At 40.4% G+C, this 21,449-nt stretch overlaps 1 protein-coding gene across 6 annotated transcripts in view; it reads right to left on the reverse strand.

Moving 5' to 3' along the window:
* The window catches only part of CDK19 (cyclin dependent kinase 19), a 134,859-nt gene that overhangs the window by 23,336 nt on the left and 90,074 nt on the right, over positions 1–21,449 (reverse strand). For all 6 annotated transcript variants that reach the window (XR_011140169.1, XM_068938032.1, XM_068938036.1 and 3 more), the window contains 2 exons: positions 13,233–13,290; positions 12,039–12,170 (listed from right to left, as the gene is read on the reverse strand). Coding sequence is in view for 5 of the 6 variants with exons in the window: in XM_068938032.1 (XP_068794133.1) it covers positions 12,039–12,170; positions 13,233–13,290 (190 nt within the window). In the remaining variant the exon portion in view is untranslated. The remainder of the gene's footprint in view (positions 1–12,038; positions 12,171–13,232; positions 13,291–21,449) is intronic.

The raw sequence follows: 21,449 nt of genomic DNA on the forward strand, positions 1-21,449 counted from the left end.
TTTTGTAAGGATTTGCAGCGCCTGCCTCCCCAAATTTTTCCCAAGAAAAAAAAAATCCTATACAGCACATTTTCATCAGCAGTTCTTTAACTCTTCAGTCTTCGGCAGTGTCTCCAAGACCACTACTGTTTAAGCTACAGATTAACTATGTTGGCTAGCCGCAGAACAGGTTAAAATCCTTGAGAGAAAGACCAGAGGGATGGTTGCATGAAAGCTGGCCCACGTCCTTCCTCTCTTTCCTTGTTTCTTCTTCCACAAAACGAGGGGAGCTCCATCCAGTCTTAGGGGATGTCGCTTCAGGGCGGGAAATTAGGCCACTGGGGCGAGCACTGAGCTCTGGTGAGGAAAGTGTGTTATAGCCTCGTTTTCCCCCTACTCTTAAGCCTTCAGATTAGTCAGGGAAGGCAGAGGGCTTTCATTTTCATGCCATCTATGGTACCTCCGAGATGCAGTAGAGCACATACTCCTACTTCTGCTCTGGCAACAGCAGCGCTTATACCTCAAAGGGGCCAAGAGTTATTTTGGCAAGCTGCCAAAGCTTTTCAGTGAAACATCAGCAAAAGAAAAATGGTCTTTAAGTGACATCTCATCAAAAGCACAAGAAATCTAATGGGTGACAGGAAAGGCAGCTTTGTAGCCTGAGGGCTACTTCTCCCTACCAAATACCAAACCACTGCTGTAAATAAAGGAGGTAGGAAAGTGTCTCATTGCAAAGGTCACAAGAATCTTTTATACCGCAAAGTATTAGGCATGTCAAATACAGAAGTCGTTACCGTTTCCTCCTATAACAATGAAAGAATTCAGAAATGCAAGATAGGCAGCTGCTTCTTAAAAGAATATTTACAACATTTTTCAGGGAACATCCACAGCTTTGCACACTCACTCTATCATGTGAAAGCAAGGACTGATAGTTTCATCTGAGCACAGGACTGGAAGGCCAGGATTCTTAATCACGGTGCTTTATCACTACCTTCCTCCCTCCATCTTTTTCCATTTTATTCCAACACTGCAAGTAACAGGTATCTAACACTGTACGATCTATATCGTACAAATAGTATACCAGAAAATTGTTGCCATTATCTGTGCTTTTCTGAACTGAAGCAAACGAGAAGAGAGCAGTAAATTTTCTCTGAAAGGGAAATATACTTATTATGCCTAATCAAACATAGATTTTTATATTATAACAGTTTAACAAAACACAGCTTTTCTGTAGACAGTGGAGATCTTTGGAGGTTAACTCCATGCTGAAGAGGGACAATGAGTTTATCATCCGTTGTGTACTCTCACTTGGCTTGTGTCATCAACTATTACAACTTTTTACTAGATCCAACACGTCAACACCTTCTAGAGCTAACGTATGGAGAGCAAAAGGCCTGCTATCTGGCAGGAACATGTATGAAAGTACTTTCCTAGCTTGTTCCAGTTCACAAGTCCATGATAGTCTTCTCTGGGAGTTATTAGAGCTTTTGATCTTAAATTATTTCAGTCAACAGAGAAGAAAGCACACACAGAAATCTTACCTCCAAGACAGCACAGGCAGAGACGCTTAATTTCCCTTCTAGGCAGGGTGCTTTACCTTACAGTTTCTTAACGTTTCTGTTACACAGGGGTTCAACCTTACAGCTATTTCTAACATGGTACTGCGGATGTCTCCCACACTCTTACATTCAACTCTGTTGGACAGGCAACGAAATGAACTGCCATGAAATGTAATCCTGCTGCCAGCCAGAACTATTCCCATGAAGTCTATTTGTGAAGCAATCCCAACTCGCTCCTGAGAACAAGTCATTCTACTGAAGTTCTAATCAGTACTTAGTGTTGAAAGGTTCAGCTGATATTGCTGAACTAATCACGCTTGAAGATCAAACTGATGAATCAGCTAAAAAATTCCTCTGCGCTAGAAGTCTGCATCCTGAGACGGTTATGATCTTAGGTGCTTGGTTTTCAACCAAGTTCTAAAACTGACTCCTGCTGGCAAACTTTTTTAGACAACGCAGTGAACAGAGCAGGTTAAAAGCTTTCGTTACTGCACCAGTTAGCTAGAGAAGAGTTTCACGGAACCAGGTTTTCCTGGAAACAGCCTTTTTGATGTTTATATGGCAACCTCACCTTTCAGTAAGAAAACAGGATCAGCCTTTAGTTCATTGCTTTGTAAAGCAAGCCTTAAAACAAAAGATCATGAGCTGCAAGCTCATTCTGCAGCAAACCATTCATCTGGTTATATATAAAAGGAACTATGTATTTGCAGAACATCCCAAAGAGCCTCAATATATCACCACTGACATGTACAGAAAGGAGTTGAGGATGAAGAGAAGTGGGCAAAATTTATCTCCTAATCTTCTCCAAATGCTGACTCTTGCTTTCTCATGTCACCATTTATGTTCCATTTCCACATTAGCACCCATTTTTCGCTCTTGGCTATGGCAGACATCGCAATGAGAACTCCTGTGTTACCTCCCTAAATCCTTCTTTTTAAGTGAGCTTAAAGAGTAGTCTGCTCAGGAAGGTTAGAGGATCAATCCTGCTGCTGCTGCTGCTGCTCCATCATCTGCCTGCTAAAAGGTAAAGTCAGTGAGTTACTAAGGAGAGACAAGCTTGCTCACATTAAGAGGCATCATGATTGTTCACAGCTGGGAAGAACTTGAAACTGTCTGATATTCTGAGAGAAAAAGGAATTAGAAGGAAAAAGAAATAGTACAGACTCTTACGGGCAGGGAGGTCTTTTTGGCCCACAAATCGCTGTCACTTTTTTAAATACAAGCACCTAAGCCTAGAGGGATTTTTCAAGGCACCTCTTGCTCAAAGTGGTTTTTCATCACAGGTATTGCTATGGAAGACATTCTGCCTTCTGAGTGCTTTTATGCTATTTTGGTTTTCCTTCTCTAAAATAATCCACATACAGTTAAGTCATAGTAATCATGTAACAGCAAATCTGCCAAAATATTGAATAAAAAGGCAAAAGCCCTTGGTTCTTTCTCTTGTATGTTTTGCAGGACGAAGAGAGAATCACGAGCACATGGAAGAGCGTGGGGAGATCAGCAGCGGAAGTTTACAGGTTAACTCATACAGCAATCTAAGTTGTAAAAAATATTGGGAGTTTCATTTGCCATACAGCAGTCTTCACACAATTCACCAGTTCCTTCAGCTAAAAAAAAAAACCCCATGGTATAAATCAGCACAATTCGCAGATTGTAATTGTGACCTGTAGTTGAAAATTGAGCAGTTTTGTTGTCCTCCCTCCCCTGCCCTCTTTTAATGTCCAGAATGAGGTGTATTCCTCAAGCTAACTGCAGAAGCTAAGTGACATCCCCAGGTTTTCAGATGAATTAATCTATTCACGGAGTTAATGAAAATAATCCATAACACACTTGTACTGGAGCTCCCTATTATCTGTAATTGATTTTATCTTTAGGACAACACTATTAAGTAGCACCCCCCCCTTTACAGATAGTGAACCAACATATGGGATAGATTAAATGACGGGCTGTAAGCTACATACACTCGGGACTGAGTAAATTCAAGTCTCCTGAAATCCATCTTACCGTCCTAAAAGATAAAATTTTACTGTCTGCCTCATATTAGAGCAACTCCATTGGTTTGACAACGTCAGAGACAGGCCTGACCCTACTGCACTGCGAGTCACTGCCCCTGCTCTCACTCTGCTAACTACGAACCTAGTACACAAACTCAGGCACACCTTTCGGACTCTTCAAAACTGGCACTGGCCACTGGCTTTACTAGCTTATTTACAGCCATCAGCAAATTTGACAAGAGCGGGCAATACAGCAGTTAGAAGACGACAGGAACCAGTATGCTAGATCCTGAAATGTATTAAAAACTGTTCAACAGCGCTGCAGGCAATACACCCTGAGTTGCTGTCAGCATCTGAAGTTTCACAAAATATTAATTAACGTACTTATAAAATGTTCTGTTCAAGTGACCTAATAATCCATTATAAAAACTTACAATTTTACGTGACTGCAGTGATAAGATCGTACAGTGCAGTGAATGCAATTTTTCTCTCTTTTATTTTTTGAAAACAAGAAAACAAGAAACATATAAAGTATTTTAGAGCTCGCTGTCAAGCAACAGGAAAAAAACAGCAGTAAATCATTCAGCACCTGCAATAATTAGATAAGAGCACAACAATTAATCTTTGGTATTTAAATATTTTGCCTCTCAGAAGAAGAAAGAGAACAACTGCGATAATCAAAATGAAGAAAGTTTACCACATGCCAAAATAAGTGTACCGCAAAATATCATCTGAATCCAATTACTTCCCATGTCATATAACATTGCCCAGGGCATGAACAAGGCTCCCTTCCCAGTGCATCCTGAGTTATTTTTTTCAGAGCACATAAATGAATATTTGCCAAACTTTTCTACATTTCTCTTCTACTCTCCCCCCCCTCCCCAATCTCTAGCAGCCAGGAACATGCATCCCTATGCAGTAAACTGAAGCTAACCGATTACAGATTTGCTTTTCTTAATTACCTTTCATGGATGTCTAAAAGCAGTCCCCACGTTCCCACAGGTCCACAGACCACAGGTAGAGAACCTCTGTTTTAAATTTTTCCTAAGGACTATTCAATCTTCTGAGCGGCCCCATGTGGAATTTCTGGTTCACCAGCTTTTCCAGATATGTCCTATTTTTCCTCCTTCCCTCCCACCCTTCTGGAATAAGAGAATCAAAGAACTTCAGACATTTGTCCAAAAGTTCGAGTGGCCTCGCAGCCTGGCCAGCGTGCCAGCGGTCTGTGCGCACGCAGTCAGAGTGTGGGGGACTTGCTGCACGTGCAATATGGAGCATGTATGCACATATTTCCACCCTAAATCCCACATAACACATCCCAGATATTTCCCTCTTTTTTTTCCTGGATAAAGTTGAAGCAAGTTGTTGAAACACTGGCAGATCCCAGCATTTATTATAAATTCATTTCCTTTGATACACCTAATATCTGCCTGTGACGTTTGCTTTCAAAAGCATTTTGATATCTCCTTATACCTTTCACACATTTCCAGCTTTCATAACCGTATGTTAGTCTGGAAATAGAATGAGGTGACAATGCATTGCCCAAGCTTTAAAATACAGTTTTTCTATGACTAAATCTTGCTTAGGCTGGTAAATGCAGCTGCCACATGGCCGTTACTAACATTCCTCCTGACTTACAACCTAGGTGTAGGAATTACCTTTCCTCACTTGCCTTTGTATTGTAACTCAGCAGTGGAGATTTCTTGGGTGCTCAGATTTATTTTTTATAATTATTAATCCCATTCTTTTTTGGGTCAAGACAGTCTTTTAGCCTGCCTTAAAGGGTGGGTTGACAATCATGATAAAGAACTGTTCTGCCAGCAAAATCCAAACCATCTAGAATGCTGCAAGCCATCAGACATCATTATCACATCTTTCTTTAATTAAGGCAAGCGGTAAGGAGAGGTATGGTAACGTGTTCTTGTTTGATAGCACTGATAACGACACAAGTTGAAACTTGATTTAAAAAGTCTTAATCATACTATTTCCTTGATATTATGCTTCGAGAGATCCCAGAACGAATCACAGCAGAGACTGCCACTTGCTTTCTTAAAAGTCTATGAACTTCATCTATGACGAAAAAGTTGCTATTGTAACATTCTCTTTTCTATTTTGATGTTCCCAGAACGCAGAAGTCAGATTAATATGACCTTTCAAGCTGAAAGCCGGCTTATTTTTTCCTTAATCTTGACTCAACCATTTCCTTTATTCCTTTATTTCCTTAAATCCCTTAATTTCCATTCCCTTTATTCCTATTTCCTATATTCCTTAAAATTACAGTCCCGAAGTCTTTGCCTATCAATAAATGGAGTATGGTAGTACCTCACCACTTACTTCAAAATTGCTTCTTTAATATTTTGACTATAATGACATTTTCTGTTCCTCTGCAGACCTTTTAAAGGTTCGGTAAGTTTATTAATATTTCCATGATCACAAGCATTTTATATTTTCCTGGTAACTTAGTTTCACCTAAAGCTTGCTCGAGGTGCTTTTCTCTGTATGCTTTACTTCTTTGTTAAAATATTAGGAACTGATGAACTCAGGAGAGCAGATTTTGATTTTAGGTTATGGAGCCGGAAATCCAGACCAACTTCCACAGCCTGCAATAACATTAGTTCAGATTTATATTGCAGCAACAGAATAGAAAGTGGCCTTCAGGTTCTACACAGCATTTTCCCAGTTTACATTCATCTGTTAAGTTAGCTGTTTTTTAACTATAGCAGCCTATTATAAAGGAAACTTTACTAACATGTAGGACTTAGAATACATATGTTCACAGTTCAGGAAACTAAATATTATTCCCCATGAAACCCTAACACCGGATTTTTACTATTCTTTTAATACGCAGAAAGCAAAAGCTATTTCTCTTTGTTTTTCCAGCAACAGTATTTTCCTGACTTCTGTACCTCCTCAGAACGTGGCGTTAGATTTGTGATAAACAACAACTTGCTCTGCAAGCTAATAAATCAGAAGTATTTCATGAGGATGAACAGACAAATCAAATAAGGGGAAAACGTCAATGTAAACTAAAATAGTGAAATGTGCTTGTACATTAAGTGTTCTGTGCAACACATTTCTACCTAAACAGATTGCATTAAGTGAAATTTTCCCTACAGTTCAAATCCTCAAAATGTAACAAACATCAGGCCCAGAAATCCAAGATAAAATAACAGAAGTTCGACAAAAGTCAAATTCTAGTTTCATCCATTGATCATGCACAAGAATTATTTGCATGCAAGCAAACTTACGTAAAGGCCTTAGTAGAAGAACGAAAACAACACGGACACCATGGTAGACAGTATCCAAGATCCTATGAAGACACTGCTAATAATTTCAGAAGCATACTTGCTGACAAGCATGTTATATGCACAGCTAAACACATGTTTTCTGCATTTATCAAGTAGTGCCTGCCCAGAGTTGACTAGGAAAAATATAGTTAATTTTGTATAGTTTGTTATAGTAACAAACCAATTAAAAAGAAGATACTCTACTCTAGGCCACAGGGTAGTAATGTAGCATCAATACATGCAAAGAACAGGACGTGAAAGGAAGAAACAGAAAGAAGGATTCCTCACGAAAAAATTTAAGAGAAAAAACATTTCAAAAGTGAATGACTGTCCAAACTGACACCAGAAACTTAATTTTTAAGTAGTATTGAGTTCCAGCCCTCTCTGAAATTTTTCTAACCATTGGTCATGTGGAACAGCCTAAAATTGGAAGCTACAAAATCAACTAGTAACTTTGAGGGCTTTGGTCATGAACAGTTATTTTAGAAAAAAAGGCCAAGGAAGAGTGCCACTTTTTTGAGCTATGACTGGCAAAGGGAAGGCAAAAGGAACTGTTCCCTTTTCGCACGGGGACAATTTTCTATCCAGCATTGCGGGAATATGGCACAAAGCAACACAAAAGAGTCCAGAAATTGAGTCTTAGGAATGAGATAAGGAAGAGAATGTGAAATACAGAAAACAGAATATATAAAAATAGATATATATAAAAACTAAAAGCCAGTAAATCTTGAGCAAAAGTCTGAATTACGCAGCAACTGTTTCAGACCATGTTTAATGTATTGCAGGAAAGAACTGATAACTGAAAACATTCCTAGTAAATTCAAATAAAAATATTTCTCATAACGGTAAAACTCAAACAGAATTGACCAAAGCTGGCGTGACATAGCTTTTAGTCTCATTTTAATGAAGATTAATGATTATATAGAATTATGTATTATATAGAAAGCACAAGGAAATATCTATAGAAAATGAGAAGCTACACCAAATAGCCTGTTATTTATTTTTTCATAAACTGCCATATTTAATCAATCTTCTTCTGAATGAGTATGTTCAACTGAACAGCAGTTAAGTGAGAATCCTAAATAATTTATGAGTTATTACTAAAAGCAGTACATTAGTGCTCCTGAGGACTGTGTGATTTTAAAGAGATGTTAGAGTTACATTTCTTGCACAGAGATTTAAGAGGTAGCTTAAGAGTTGCATTCTTTGCCAATAACCCATACGCGTTCAAGTTAAACGGTAACTCTCACTAGTGTGATTAGCTCATTGAGACTACCTTTTTAAGTGTACATAATGCTAGAAGCAAAACACAAGTCTGGACTCATAACCTGCATGAACATCATTGCTGCCATTTTGTTACCAACTTCTTCCCTTTGTCTTACAGCTGCATATAGATCACCTGCATGTATCTTTGTTCTTTTCTTTTCTCTTTAATCACATCCTCCTCCAATCCTTCACTCAGTCTACAAATACTGCCTTGCAACTTTCCTTGTTTTCATTTCCATATTTTTGACTTTGCTGCCCAAAGTGTTTTGTATGCCCTCACTACCCACCCTGTGTGCTGTGCTTCACACTATCCATTCAGACCCCCTTTAAGAGATTCACTGGAGTGAGTCTAATGTAAGAAATAAAAGCCTCAAAAATAATAATCTATTAACAAAACCAAATCTCTGTGAGGTAACATCATCTAAAATTTCACAGGGACTCCTTGTGTTAGTATAGACTACAGATCCCTCAGGGCAAGAATTAAGTAATTTATGACATAATTAAAAAACAACGGCATTATACTAATTCATTCTTCAAAGAGATATCCTGAGATAATGCTACCTATCACACATCAATCTACAAACAAAGGTGCTATTAAAAATGAGTAACTGTCAGTTTAGGTAGCTTCTCACTGCTATGAGCATAGGTCACTCAGTAATCTGGTCCACTCATGCTGTGGTTTCACAAAAGCAACTTCATCAAGGCACTTTAAGCATCATATTAATTTTCAAGCGTTTAAAATGACTCTGTTGGCATTTCTTTAAACACTTCTAGTAACTCTTTTCACCAAATACTGGGTGCAGCAAATGGAGACTTTAGAAGTTAGCAGAGCAGTTCGCATGGTGGAGAGTGCAAAGCAGGCCCTGAAAGTCTGCTCCAGACAGCATGGGACTGTGCAACAAGCATGGAGACACACAGCAGGGCTCCATCCCCAGCACCTGCTGGAGGAGGCACCCTGGGAAACCAGAGCCCTCAACCAAGACAGAGCTCCAGAGGGCAAGTGCTGCCACCCAGGCTGCAGGGGGGCAGCAGTCTCCTTTGCAGGAGGTGCACTCTGGCTGAGGTAGAGTCACCGGGGGAAGCAGCTGTGGGAGGAGGAGGACAGACTATGTAGCATCAGGAAGAATAAACAGGAGATGGACAGGGTCGTCTTGGGGACCTTGCCAAGATTTCTGGAGCGTGTTGGCGGCAACTTCTTAAAATGGATGCTACATGGGTCATCTCTTGGATCTGCTGCTCATGAACAAATGACTGGGGATGTGATAATCAGTGCAGCCTTGGCTGGAAAAATCATGAAATAGTGCAGTAATGAAGGCATGTAGTAGAATACAGGTGCTTCAGGACTTTAGGAAAAACTGGCTGAATGATTGGGGTCTAGGCACACTGATTAAAGGCTCACACACTGTCTAGGCTGATCAGCAAAAGTACCACAGAGCCCTGTGCTGAGACCTATCCAGCTTTATATGATTATAAATGACCAGAAGAAAGAGATGGGACACATCATCAGCAAATTTGTGGATGAGGCAAAACTGGAAAAGCAGTCGATACGCTTGAGGGCAGAGCTCCCATTCACGGGGAGCTGAACACAGGCTGGAGGAACGGGCCACAGGAACCTCATGAAACTCAGCAAGGACAAATACAAAATCACCTGGGATGGACTAACTTCCTGCAACTGTACAGGCTGGGGATTGACTTGCTGGGGAACCTCTCTGCAAAGAAAGGACCTGGGGGTCCTTCCGGCAAACGGTACTGATGAAGACTAACCGCAGTCTAGGCTGTATCAATAGGAGGAGAGCCAGTAGACCAAGGGAAGCAATTACTCCCCTTTACTCGGGACTCATTAGACCACATTGAGAATACCATGTCCAGCTCGAGAGCCTGAATACAAGGCAGAATTTTATGAACTGCTACAAGTTCAGCAGAGGGCCACCAAGCTGGTCAGGGCCTGGAGCACTTGCCCTGTGAGGAGAGGCTGAGGGAAGAGGGCTTGTTCAACCTGGAGAAGAGACGGCTTGGGGGCAGGGGCCTCACAGAAGCCTCACAGAACCTACGGGGTGGCGATCCAGAAGATGGGGCCAGGCTCTTCACAGTGGTGCATGGCAGGAGAAGGAGAGACAAAAAGCATAAATTGAAACAGGGGAGGTTCTGACTGGACAGAAGGAAAAAATTTTTCACTGTCAGGATGACTAAGTACTGCAACAGGGCACCCAGAGAGGTTGCGTAATCTTTGTTCTTAAAGGTTTTCAAGATATGACTGGACAAAGCCCTAAGAAACTTGGTCTGAATTCAGAGTGGACCCTGCTTTGAACAGGAGATTGGACTAGAGACCTACGGAGCTCCCTTCCAACCCGAATGATTCTCTTGTTAGTATTTTACCTTGGATCAGGAGTTTGCTTTGGAAAGGGATCAGATCGCCCCCACTTTAGCTCACACTGCAAAGTCATCTCAGAGTGGACAAAATTAATCCCTTTGGGATGAAATTAAACCGAAAGATGTGCTTCAACCACTGATGAGCATTTATCCATTGAAACAAGCCAGAGATGACCTGAAGTACTCCCCTTTCTCTAAAAAGTGTAATGTGGATGCTACGTCCTCAACACCGTTTTGCTTTACGGTTACACTTCTATTGTGCCACGCTACTTGCTAAGGGCAATGGTCATTTTAATAGTTTATGTTTGTCCACTTCAACAAATGGAAAGCAACACTGACATTTAAGACTTGACTTTTCAGCTTTTTCACACCGACAATTTTTGTCCAAGGATAGAAATGCACATTACCTAGAATCCTTCAAGACTGAGTCTACACGTTCTTACAAATGGGAACATGCAGCTCTGATTACAGGAAGTTTTATAGCTATGCTCACTCACTAAACCCGTGCAGAAGTCTTTCCACAGTTCCTGCATATTCTGAAGGCCGAATCAACACAAAAAGCAGTGTTTTGCCCACCTCAGCTCCTCCCATATTCAAGGACTCTAAACGGGAAAGGAGAGTGGTACGAACTGTGAAGTGCAAGCAGACATAGAAGATGTCAGATGACAATATATAATCTCTCATTTTGTAAGCTTTTTTTTGTGCACTCGCACATAACAGGATAGTTTGATAAACAGCAGATACTTAAGAAAGTCAGACTGTGAGATCTTAATTAAAAGTATTAGTCTTCCCAACTGAATGCTGTCTGAACAAGGGGTCACGTAGCATCTGCGAAAATCTCTGTAAGAAACTGCGTGTAGCTGCCAAGAAAGCCACCTCCGTACCTGTGAGGAATGATTTAACCCCTTTCAACACAGAGACATTGCTTCCTTTGCAGCTCTCTTCAACGTACAACCTAATCACGCAGACAGGACACCTCCTGTGCATCTCAAGTGTTTTTACTGCCCAAACTGTTAGGCACTCAGGCTGGTCGTGCTTATGGAACTTATTAAGTCCTAATAAAGACAAGGATCTGGCCACCAGTATATCCTGGAGCTTCATAACGTGGAGCTTCATAAGCTCTCAGGAGTGAATGATCTGCAGACCGCAGGCAGTACAGGGGACTGCCCTTCACCTTATCAAGCCAGACACTTTATACAAGCACAAAACATCTGGATACGGAACAGAGTAGAAGAACACCACTTCACCAGCCACAGCTCTCTTCCCTTTGAAGACATTACAAGATTTCTTAACCCTGCATCAGAAAACCATATAAGCCAATGCAAAGAATATTTCTATTAAAAAAAAAAAAAGAACAAGTGCATTTAAAATTTCTAACATTAATCTTAACTTGTATCTAAAAATAAAGGCACACTAAGTCCTCAAAAAGTTTCCATCTGGATTTACTGTGAATTGAACTGGACTCCATCTGTTGTTACTTCAGGAAAAAAACCTAGCTGGTTAGTTTCTCATATCTGTTATACGGTTCCCCTCCCTCCTTTAAGAGAATTAAAGATAAATCTCCTTCTTATTCAGCAGCTTACCAATGGCCTTTGTGTAATGCCGGGCTCCAAGTAACAGCTCTGGAGCTCTGTACCAGAATGTCACCACAACTGGATCCAAGTCTGCCAATGGCTTCAAAGGTGAATTGAACAATCTGGCAAAACCCATATCAGCTGGGAAAAGAAGAAAAAAGGATATTTAAAGGATTTAGCATAAATTACAAGTCATAATTTAACAGTATTGCCAAAAAGCTATTGGAACAAAAAAGCTCAGAAACACTAAAACTTACAAGTCAGAGTCTCTAAGTAACTGACAAGTTACTCATAACAATCCTTACCCTTATATAAGGCCAAATTCCGAGTACTTCATTTGATACGACTATGAAGGATGCCGTTTGAGTAAGTGTTTTCATCATAGAATTGTAAAACAATATGTAAATACAAGTCCCACAGTATTCAAAATGAGCTGTAACAGATAACTAGATAACCAAATTCAATAGGAGTAGGTCTCAAAGTCTAATGTACATTTTCTCTTTCATTTTTATAGACATTATAAAGTTTTGAGAAGAACTGAAATGAGAGCACTTTCAATTGCTCTGTAGTAATCTGAAGAGCAAAAGTAAAACAAGTGCAGTGCACATGTTTTATCCAAGTCCAAACCTCTCTCTCACACAAATTTCATCTAAATCTTTCTGCTTCCAAAACTATGAAATGGCAGGTGGATTTCTGATAAAGACCATCAGAGTTACTTTTGTTGCCACCTCGATGCCTAATCGCTTTTTGCGTAGCGAATCTTTTGACCTCTAAAAATATGTTCATTGATATTGTTTACAAAAATATAGTTAAGAACTAATACAATGTGTAAGTAACAACTTTACAATACTTAAACACAGAAGCAGTCAAAAGAACCCTTGCCTTTGCTCACCACAAAGGTAGCCATGTATAAACTTTAACCTCGTCCTGGCCACAGCAGCCGCTCTGTGTGCTTATTAATTTTCTGCCTCTTGCAGATATTTTTATCTCACCAAATATCCTTGACAAGCCCTATAAACGTCTAATAAATTATTTTTAATCTTTCAAGTTTGTAAACTTGGGAACTTAGATTTAAAACTGAACTAGATGTTGCACATACGCTTCTCCAAAAATAATTCGGAGGTTTTTTTTAATCTCACAGTGAAGATGCAATGTTTTTAATTACTCCCTAGTTGTGCAATGAAATTTTCTTAAAAGGGTTACCTATTTTGACTCTTCCTCTTTCTGGACCTTCACCCATTACCAGAATGTTTGCTGGTTTCTGGAAAACAAAAAGCTTAATATTTAGTTGACCAACCTTTGATGATCACAATAATAAAAATATGTACATTTATAATAATAAACATTTCTATAAATGTTCTTAGAAGTCTAAAACTACTATCCATTTACGCTTGGCTGGCATTTGGTTTTTATTCCTAGTCACTGACTTCACAACTAGAAGAAATGCAAAGTATTTTGACATTTCATATTCAGAATTGCAATTCTAAATTAAGCTTACATTCCCATTTTGACCAAAAATGATGACGTTGTTTACTGGTGAGACTTTCTTCTAAAAGAAAATGTTATACCAGGCTAAGGTGTACTGCACAGATCAATACTCTGGCAAGGAATACTTTTGCCAGTATAACTTATTTAAAATGATGCCAAATCTTGGCACGGAAATGCAGAGCTGACAGTTGCTGTTGTTACCATCATACACAGCCAGATTTTTAGAACCATGCTTATTTTTAGTGTACAAATGATAAAAAATTACATTGCCAAAAGCACTTTTCCCCACAAAGTGAGTTGATTTCATGCTGTGAGAATTGACCTTAAAGTGGGAATATATACAGCTGCATCCACAAACTTTTTACAGTGTAGAAGAGAACCTTTACAAATAGAGGAAAATCTTTACAGGCGCTTTATGCGATCTGCAGTTGTTCACACCAAGCCGTTTGTGAACACCATATAAAATTGGCACATGACATCACAGCCATTGTTCTACAATTGGGATTTAGATTCTCTCAGACACCAAGAGTCATTCCTTGGAAGCTTTTACCCTATTGTGTTTACAGCTGTAAAAAAGTAAACAAGATTGAAAACATTAGATGATTTGAATGAAGAGATGCATAAGAAACTTTCAAAGCAGCGTTTTTGAAGGTTTTCATCCAAGCATTAATTATGTTTAAATATGCGATTTAAAATCTCTAACCCTGCAAGAGATTTGGTCAAACAGGATTTGTTCAAGAATCAGAAAGGGACACGCAAAAAGCAGACACCAGAATCTCGACTCACTCCTCACACTTGCCATTATTTATCTGAAATGAGACCTACAAACTATGGTTATTCATTTGGTTCAAACTGCAGCTAGTGATTACATTTAAAAATTAGTTGTTTTATTAAGAGAAAAAAAAAGGTACTATTTCAGCTATTCTTTCCCCTTCTCATCTGGCTCCAGGAGGTACTTCTTCCTCCCACCCAGTGCTTCTTCCCTGGCTCCAGCCACCACTCCCTTTTCCCCTCTGCCTCCTACCCTGCTCCAGTTGCTGTTGCCTCTTTCACTCCTTCTCCTCTTAGACAGGAAAGCTAGCTGCTGCCTCAGGCTTTCTCCATCTCACACTACTTCTCAACCCCACTGCAGACTTCTCATTCCCCATCACACTTTTGAAACCCTCCAAGAAGAAAAACACACTCCACTTGGAGAATGCAATAGCTATTTCAAATAACAGTAAGTTACTGGTCATAGTTTATAGTTTAATAGTTAATAACTATTAAGAACTATCAATTGGTTAGCAGCTCCTTTCTCTGAGTCAATAAACACTGATAAAGCAATGATCACTGAGAAATCAGTTAACATTGGTAAATCAGTAATGGTGTCAATTTTAAAATATAAGAGCTTTTGTTACACGATCTAGAATCTCACCAGCAAATCTAGATAAAGAAGATGCTTATATTTAATGATAATGAAATTAACGTTCATCAGTGAAATTAACATCCACGTACCTGGACAAACACTGGTTTTAAGTTTCCAGCAGTGGCTTACATTTGCCTAAACTGCGTATTTCTGGAGAACAGAACCATCCCGTTCTGCGTATTCAGAAACTTAAGCCAGGCAGCAAGGGAAGTAGGTACGCTTCTATTGCATTTGACCGCTGTTAGGTCTCCAGAAATCGCCCCAGCGAGATTCCAGGTGCGAGCATTTCCTCACCAGAATTCTCCCCTGAATGCCTGCCTAGAAACCTCAATGGAGAGGCAAGCACAAATTACCTGTTTAAAGACCTTTAGATTCAGGACTGAACTGACATATTTGTCAAGTGAACAGAGCTGATAAAAACATAGTCGCTGCACTGATTTTTACATTAGATATAGAAGAATATACACTCTTACACACTAAGAGAGAAATTTTGTGCAAGACCAGTCCCTAGGCCTTGCGCTAGGGACCTAGGCGCTAGGAGAGGCACTAGGACAAAATTTAAAAACTAAGCAGATTCAACAGGATTCTCGAAACAGGAAACATCTCGTGAGGCTCCTGTTTTAACCTGCAATGTTAAAAGATTCTTCAAGCAGCAGTTTCTTCATCTGCTGGCATAAAACACAATATTCACACAACGAATTCACTAGGCTGGAATCTATGAAAGCAAACGATTTGTCCGGCTATTTATTTTTTAAACCAGAGAGTTTTGAAGAGAGATTGTTCCGTTTGAAACTTAAACCTGTACTAATATTTAATCGATGGAGGGCGAGAACCCCGCTAGGGCAGCCAGCGGAGAAGCACGCTGACTGATAAACTCATCCGCGTACTCCGCTGGTGTTAGCTCTCGGGAATCTGTCTGAGGGAGTAGGGAGGGGGGAAGAGAGAAGGCAAACAGAGGAAGAAGAAAGAGTGCTGCATCTGAAAACCTCATCTTCTGCTTGAAAGAACATGCACTTCTCAAGGCACCAAACACAGGAGATGACAGTCACCTTGCAGACAGCCTGCTGGTGCCTTCGGGGTCACTGCCCAACCGCAGACCCCTCTGGGAAGAACAACCTGCTGAAGTCAGGGCAGCTTCCTGGAAGGTGAAGTGTCTTGGTTCAAGCCTCTGCCCTAAGTCAGAAGGGGAACAGACCTGAACTTGCTTCCTATCTCCCACGTGAGCGAAGCTACCGCTTGGGTACGGGTTACTAAAAGGCGGGGATGCTCCAGGTTCCTCTCGCTAATCAGAGCTGCCCTGGTTAGCGAAGCGTTTTAACTGTATGCTGAACCGCGCACAGAGGGACGCTAACCTGATCGGACAGCTCTTTCCGAGATGACACGCAAGAGAGCCAGGTCCTGGGCCCACGAGTTTTTAGCCAAAATAAACAGCCCTCAGAGGAGCTTAAAACACAGGGCGTGCGATTCGATGGCTTGAGCCCTGAGAAGTAAAGCTCCTCACCCTCCCGGCCCCGACGACAAGGCGCGCTGGGAGCACCCCGGGGGGACAGGCTCCCTCGCAATGCTTCGTTCGGGCCCCGGGCGAAGCAGCAGTGCCGACGCAGAGCTTCTGGCGCTCAGATACGGCGGAAGGGCGTCACGTTACCTCAGAGGTTCGTTCGCTGTCAAAGCCCTTCAGCAAAGTAACGAACGTTTCCATCGTGACGTAAGAGAGAAGACTGCTAAGGGAACACGCCAACAGCTTTTTGGAGAAGAGGGAACGCGTTAGTCCAGTCTCTGGACAGGCAAGAGTGCAAGCGTCAAAAACAGGAAAATTTCATCTTAGGTGGAAGAAAAGATGAAGGCCCGAGCAGCTAAGAGGTCCAAACCTGACACATACTTTGAGCAAAGCAGAGCTCTTTTCCTGAGAGGACAGAATTTTGTTCAAAAAAGTTTGAGAGGCCCTATTCAAAAATCATTAAGCACCTTCTCGGGAAAGGGTGAGGTAATTCCCACAACGACAACACTTCCAAACCAGTTATATCCCCAATTAGCACACTTTCTGTTTTCCTAAAACTCTTCCCTCGCTGCGAGCAGAAAACACCAGCTGCGAAGCAAAGCCCTGCCGCTGGCCCGCCGGCCCTTCGGTTGCCATGGAAACCACAGAAACAGGACGAGCGCCGAGCCTCACGTTTAAGGTCAGCTACAAAAACGCACAGACGAGTCCCCGCTGAGAAACGCGGTCGAGATTCGCCTGTCTAAAGAACAACTGCCAAAAGAACAAGGTCAACAGCAACAACCAACTGGAGCAAAAATCCCAAATATCTGCCAAAAGGGATACAGATGAGAACGTGATCTAGGGGGCTCTTCAGAAGTAATAAGGTTAGACAACGGCATTTACTTCTCTGCATCAGCGGGGCAGCGGGAATAAGGCAGTTAATAGATTTTGGTGGGAGAGAAATGAAAACGTTGGGCTAATAAGTGTGCTTTCGTACATAACAGGAATATAACGAGTGGGACTCACACGGACATCCGTTTTATCTTAATCAATCTGCCTCCTATTTAAATATTTAGGCAGGAGATTTAAGAAAAGCTGAAGGAAAAGAGACCATCTACGGTCTTGAAAGAACATACCAGGTCAAAACAGGAACAACGGTCTAACAATAGATGGCAAAACTTTAGTTTTAATAGTTATTGTTGTTATCTCCTTAAGTACAGTGGTGACACAATTCTTCAGAGATTCGGTGCAGAATTACATTCCTCTGAGAAAACCTCCATAGGGACATGTCGCTTTCCATACACCATTCTTTATTGTTTATAGCCAAACAAATGTGTTTCCCTTTTGGAAAGTATCACTGGACAAAGAATAACCCCAAAGTAGGAGGCTTCTACCGGGAAAGATATAACAAGCCTTTTTCTAAATAAGAGCTTTCCCCACAATTAAAGAAACTGGCGTATGATGAGGTCTTTTCAAGTCTCAATTATTATTTAAAAAAAAAAAAGCAATGGTAAACAGCACAATTTTGACACTTCCTTTATCTGTCATCTGTAGAACCCCAAGTGTAAGCACTAGACAAAAAAAAACAAAAAAAAAAAAGGGTTTTATTTTAGCTTTTAGCACACTGCTCCCCAAATCACCAAGTCCCTAAATGACTTGACACCGTTCCACACCACAGGCACTCGAGTTAAAAGACCAGTGAGCCCTAAAGTTTGAGATTAAGAGGGAGCTGTAGATTTTGCAGATATTTGTAAATACAGCTTTTGCTTTTCCTCATCTACAGGGGAATGTATAGGCCTTCCTGCTGTAAGCCAACGCTACTAAAACCCAGCCATTCTCTTCAGATAAACGTGGTGTACCAATGCTTTCAAAAACAATTCACCTCATTAATGCAGGAATTTTTAAAAAAAAAAAAAACTGTTCTTTAAAGACTTCATTATGCACTCCAAACCTCCAGTCATTATCACTTCCATTTAAACAATTTCTATATATTCAAATATATACAGAAAACTCATTATCATCACTTCCCTCCCCTTTTTTTTAGAAAGCCATTTGGTCAACATTTTTCTGATATTGAAGCAGTAGACAAAAGTATGCCAAGCAGAGTAAAATCTCTTCACATCTGGTTCTCTTTATAAGCCTTAGATACTGTGAACTGCTATAAGCCTCACTGCTCTGATTACACAGCATCTCTATCAACTTGTTCGTTTTTTAAAGTTAAGGATAATTCAGCTGAAAAACCCATTTCCTTGCATTTTTGTCTAGATTTGTAACCCGTACAGTTCTCTTGTTCTATATCTCTACTCTGCTGAGTAGCGGACTGACCTTGCAAAGCAGCATCATTAACAAATCCCATCAAGATATTTATCATTTCATTCAAATCAATAAGGTATCTACAGACATTATCATGTTGAGCAAGGGCAGATATAAAATTGATCACTACAGCACATGATCTAAAAGGCAGCAAAATTACAAAGAATGTCAAATGTTTTGAAGTAGCAGAGCATTCAAATGGAATTGAAACATGTTTAAATCTATGTAGATGGAAAAAAATAGAAGTAAACATATGAAGTATGACAAGAAAGGAAGCAAATAATACCACAGAAAGCTTTTAAAACTAAATTAAAAACTAAAAAAGGAGGGGGAAAAAAGGGGAAAAAAATATCAGTCCAAATGCCACTAAGCAATAAAAATGAAAATACAAGTAAATACGGACAAGTTAAACGTTAGAGAAATCATAACTGATTTAGCTTCAGGACTGCTGGAGAGGGAAACTAGCCAATTTAGCTTCAGCTTAGCATAAAAGTCCAATTCTTGCTTAGCATAAGCGTCTGCACTGGTGTCTTGAAGCCTGCAGGTTTCAAGGCTGAACTGCCAATGAATTCCAGACACTTTGCTAACGATGTAACATTGCCAATGTTGTAACTGCAAAACCAATTAAAACTAACTAACAAAGATACAAAACTAGCTAATGAGGATACAAAGTAGAAGGCAGGAGACAAGATGGGATCCACCCGGGTTGTGGTTGACCTTTGAGAAGATAAGGGACTGTGAGAAACAGGGACATGGCAACCAGCCTGGGATGTAGGCAGGACCTGGCAGAAGGGGAGAGACCACCAACTCAGTAAAAAAGACTGGAGGACACCTTCACTGGCAGGCGGGAAAATAAAACTGTAAAGGGTATAATTACCCCAGAAGTTCTTCGTTCGGGGTCCCTCTCTGGAGGCACCCAGCTCGAGCTGTTACTACGCTGTACCGTCACTTAAATAAATAAATAAATAATTGCTGTTATACCCGCATGAGACTCTGCTCCTTGGAAACCTAGGGTCGAACTGTTTCCACAACATCAAACTTTACAGCTAAGTGTTGCCAGATTTTTGATCTTAAAAAAGGTCAAAATCATATTTATTTGATAATTATCAGAGAAACACGTGACCACAGAAAAATATTTCAAATGTATTGCTAGCATTGTGTAAACTGATTTGATATTAATATTTAATATCAAATATTACTATATTAATATAATAATAAATATACTATGAGCCCATTATTATCATCTTCCCTCTTGCTTCTTATGAAAGTAATTTAAAAGTGAAATCTATACAGATATTGCAAAGAGATGAAAGTGTGCGACATTCTTTGAGACCAAAGAAACTTTTGCACAATTCTGAGAAATGGACACTGGCTACTCCACCATAAACTATGCTGAGAGATCATGTTAGGGACTTGTATTTTTCACAGCTGCTAAACTGATATGGTCAAAATAGTCAATAATTCCAGATATCAGAAGTTCTAATAGCAAGTGGAAACGCAGAACTTGCCTCAAGCTCTAGGACTAGTAATAAAATGAATTAGCAACCAGAAGTACACTGCACAGAAGATAGCTGAAATATTTTCTTAAAATTTCTTAGTGAAAGATTTCGGTAAAAAACATTCCTTGCCCGTGTGCACTACGTGTTGAGAGCAGAAACGTATTGTTTTCAAATCAAAGCTAGCTATCAGAGATCTTTCTGTGTTTATACATACTTATAAAACTCCTCTTTGTAAAGAAAACAAAAGCAAAGGAAAGCACAAACGCTAAAACTACACCCACAGTGCAACCATTGATCTACATACATTAACAAGAGAAAAAATCCCTGAAATAAACTTAAGGCTATCTAGCCTACAACAACAGCAAAGGTGCGCCTATGCCGGCTTCAATCTAGACTGATTTAAACCAGCCCATGACTCTGTACGTTCACCTGGAGAATCAGAGTCATACGATAATTTGGGCTGCAAGGGACGTCTGGAGGTCGTCTGGTCCCAACCCTGCCCAAAGCACGGCCAACTTTCAAGTTAGAGCCAACTCTAAAGTTGTGGTAGGTTGCTCAGAATCCAACCCCTGGGAGTTTCCATTCCCAGGGACGGGGAACCCCCTCCCCTGCCCGTCCTTATGGGGAAAAACTGGCTCCTGCCCTCCATCCACAACGTCTCCTGTTGCAACTTGTGCCGTTCCTCATCCTCCTTTCTCCGCGCACCTCTGCAAGTGGTGCCATCTTCTCCACACCCTCCTCTAGGGCACTTAAGGGCACATGAAGAGGCTGCACGCTGCTCCAAGCTCAGCGGCAGTAAAGCCAATTCAAGCAAAGCTAGCATGGCAATCCTGTCATATTCCTATTACGCCTGTGACTAAATGACTACAGAGCTATACACTTAACGCTGCAAACACAAATTTCAGATGAGAGAGCCAGTCTAGAAGGCCAGATTCAAGAACAAGCTCCCAACAAACTTATTTTACCATTGGAAAGAAAGACTTTGCACAAAGGGAATCTTATAATCCCAAAGAGGAAGAATTTAGAGGTATCTACTAAGTTGAAGACCACTATTACAAGTTTTACTGTAAAAAGAATCTTTAAGGCAAAAGGTTTAACGAAGTGAGGGCCTGAGCCAAACTTAATGACTGATTTTGACAGATCCAATATTGAAATACTATTTTTTGGCATTTCCTTTTGACGCAATGTTATCTACTGTGAACAATGAGCTTGAAGACGACATCGTATATGGCCATATT

This window comes from Struthio camelus, chromosome 3 (genome assembly GCF_040807025.1).
Source record: "Struthio camelus isolate bStrCam1 chromosome 3, bStrCam1.hap1, whole genome shotgun sequence".
In the NCBI taxonomy this organism is placed as follows: Eukaryota; Metazoa; Chordata; class Aves; order Struthioniformes; family Struthionidae; genus Struthio; species Struthio camelus.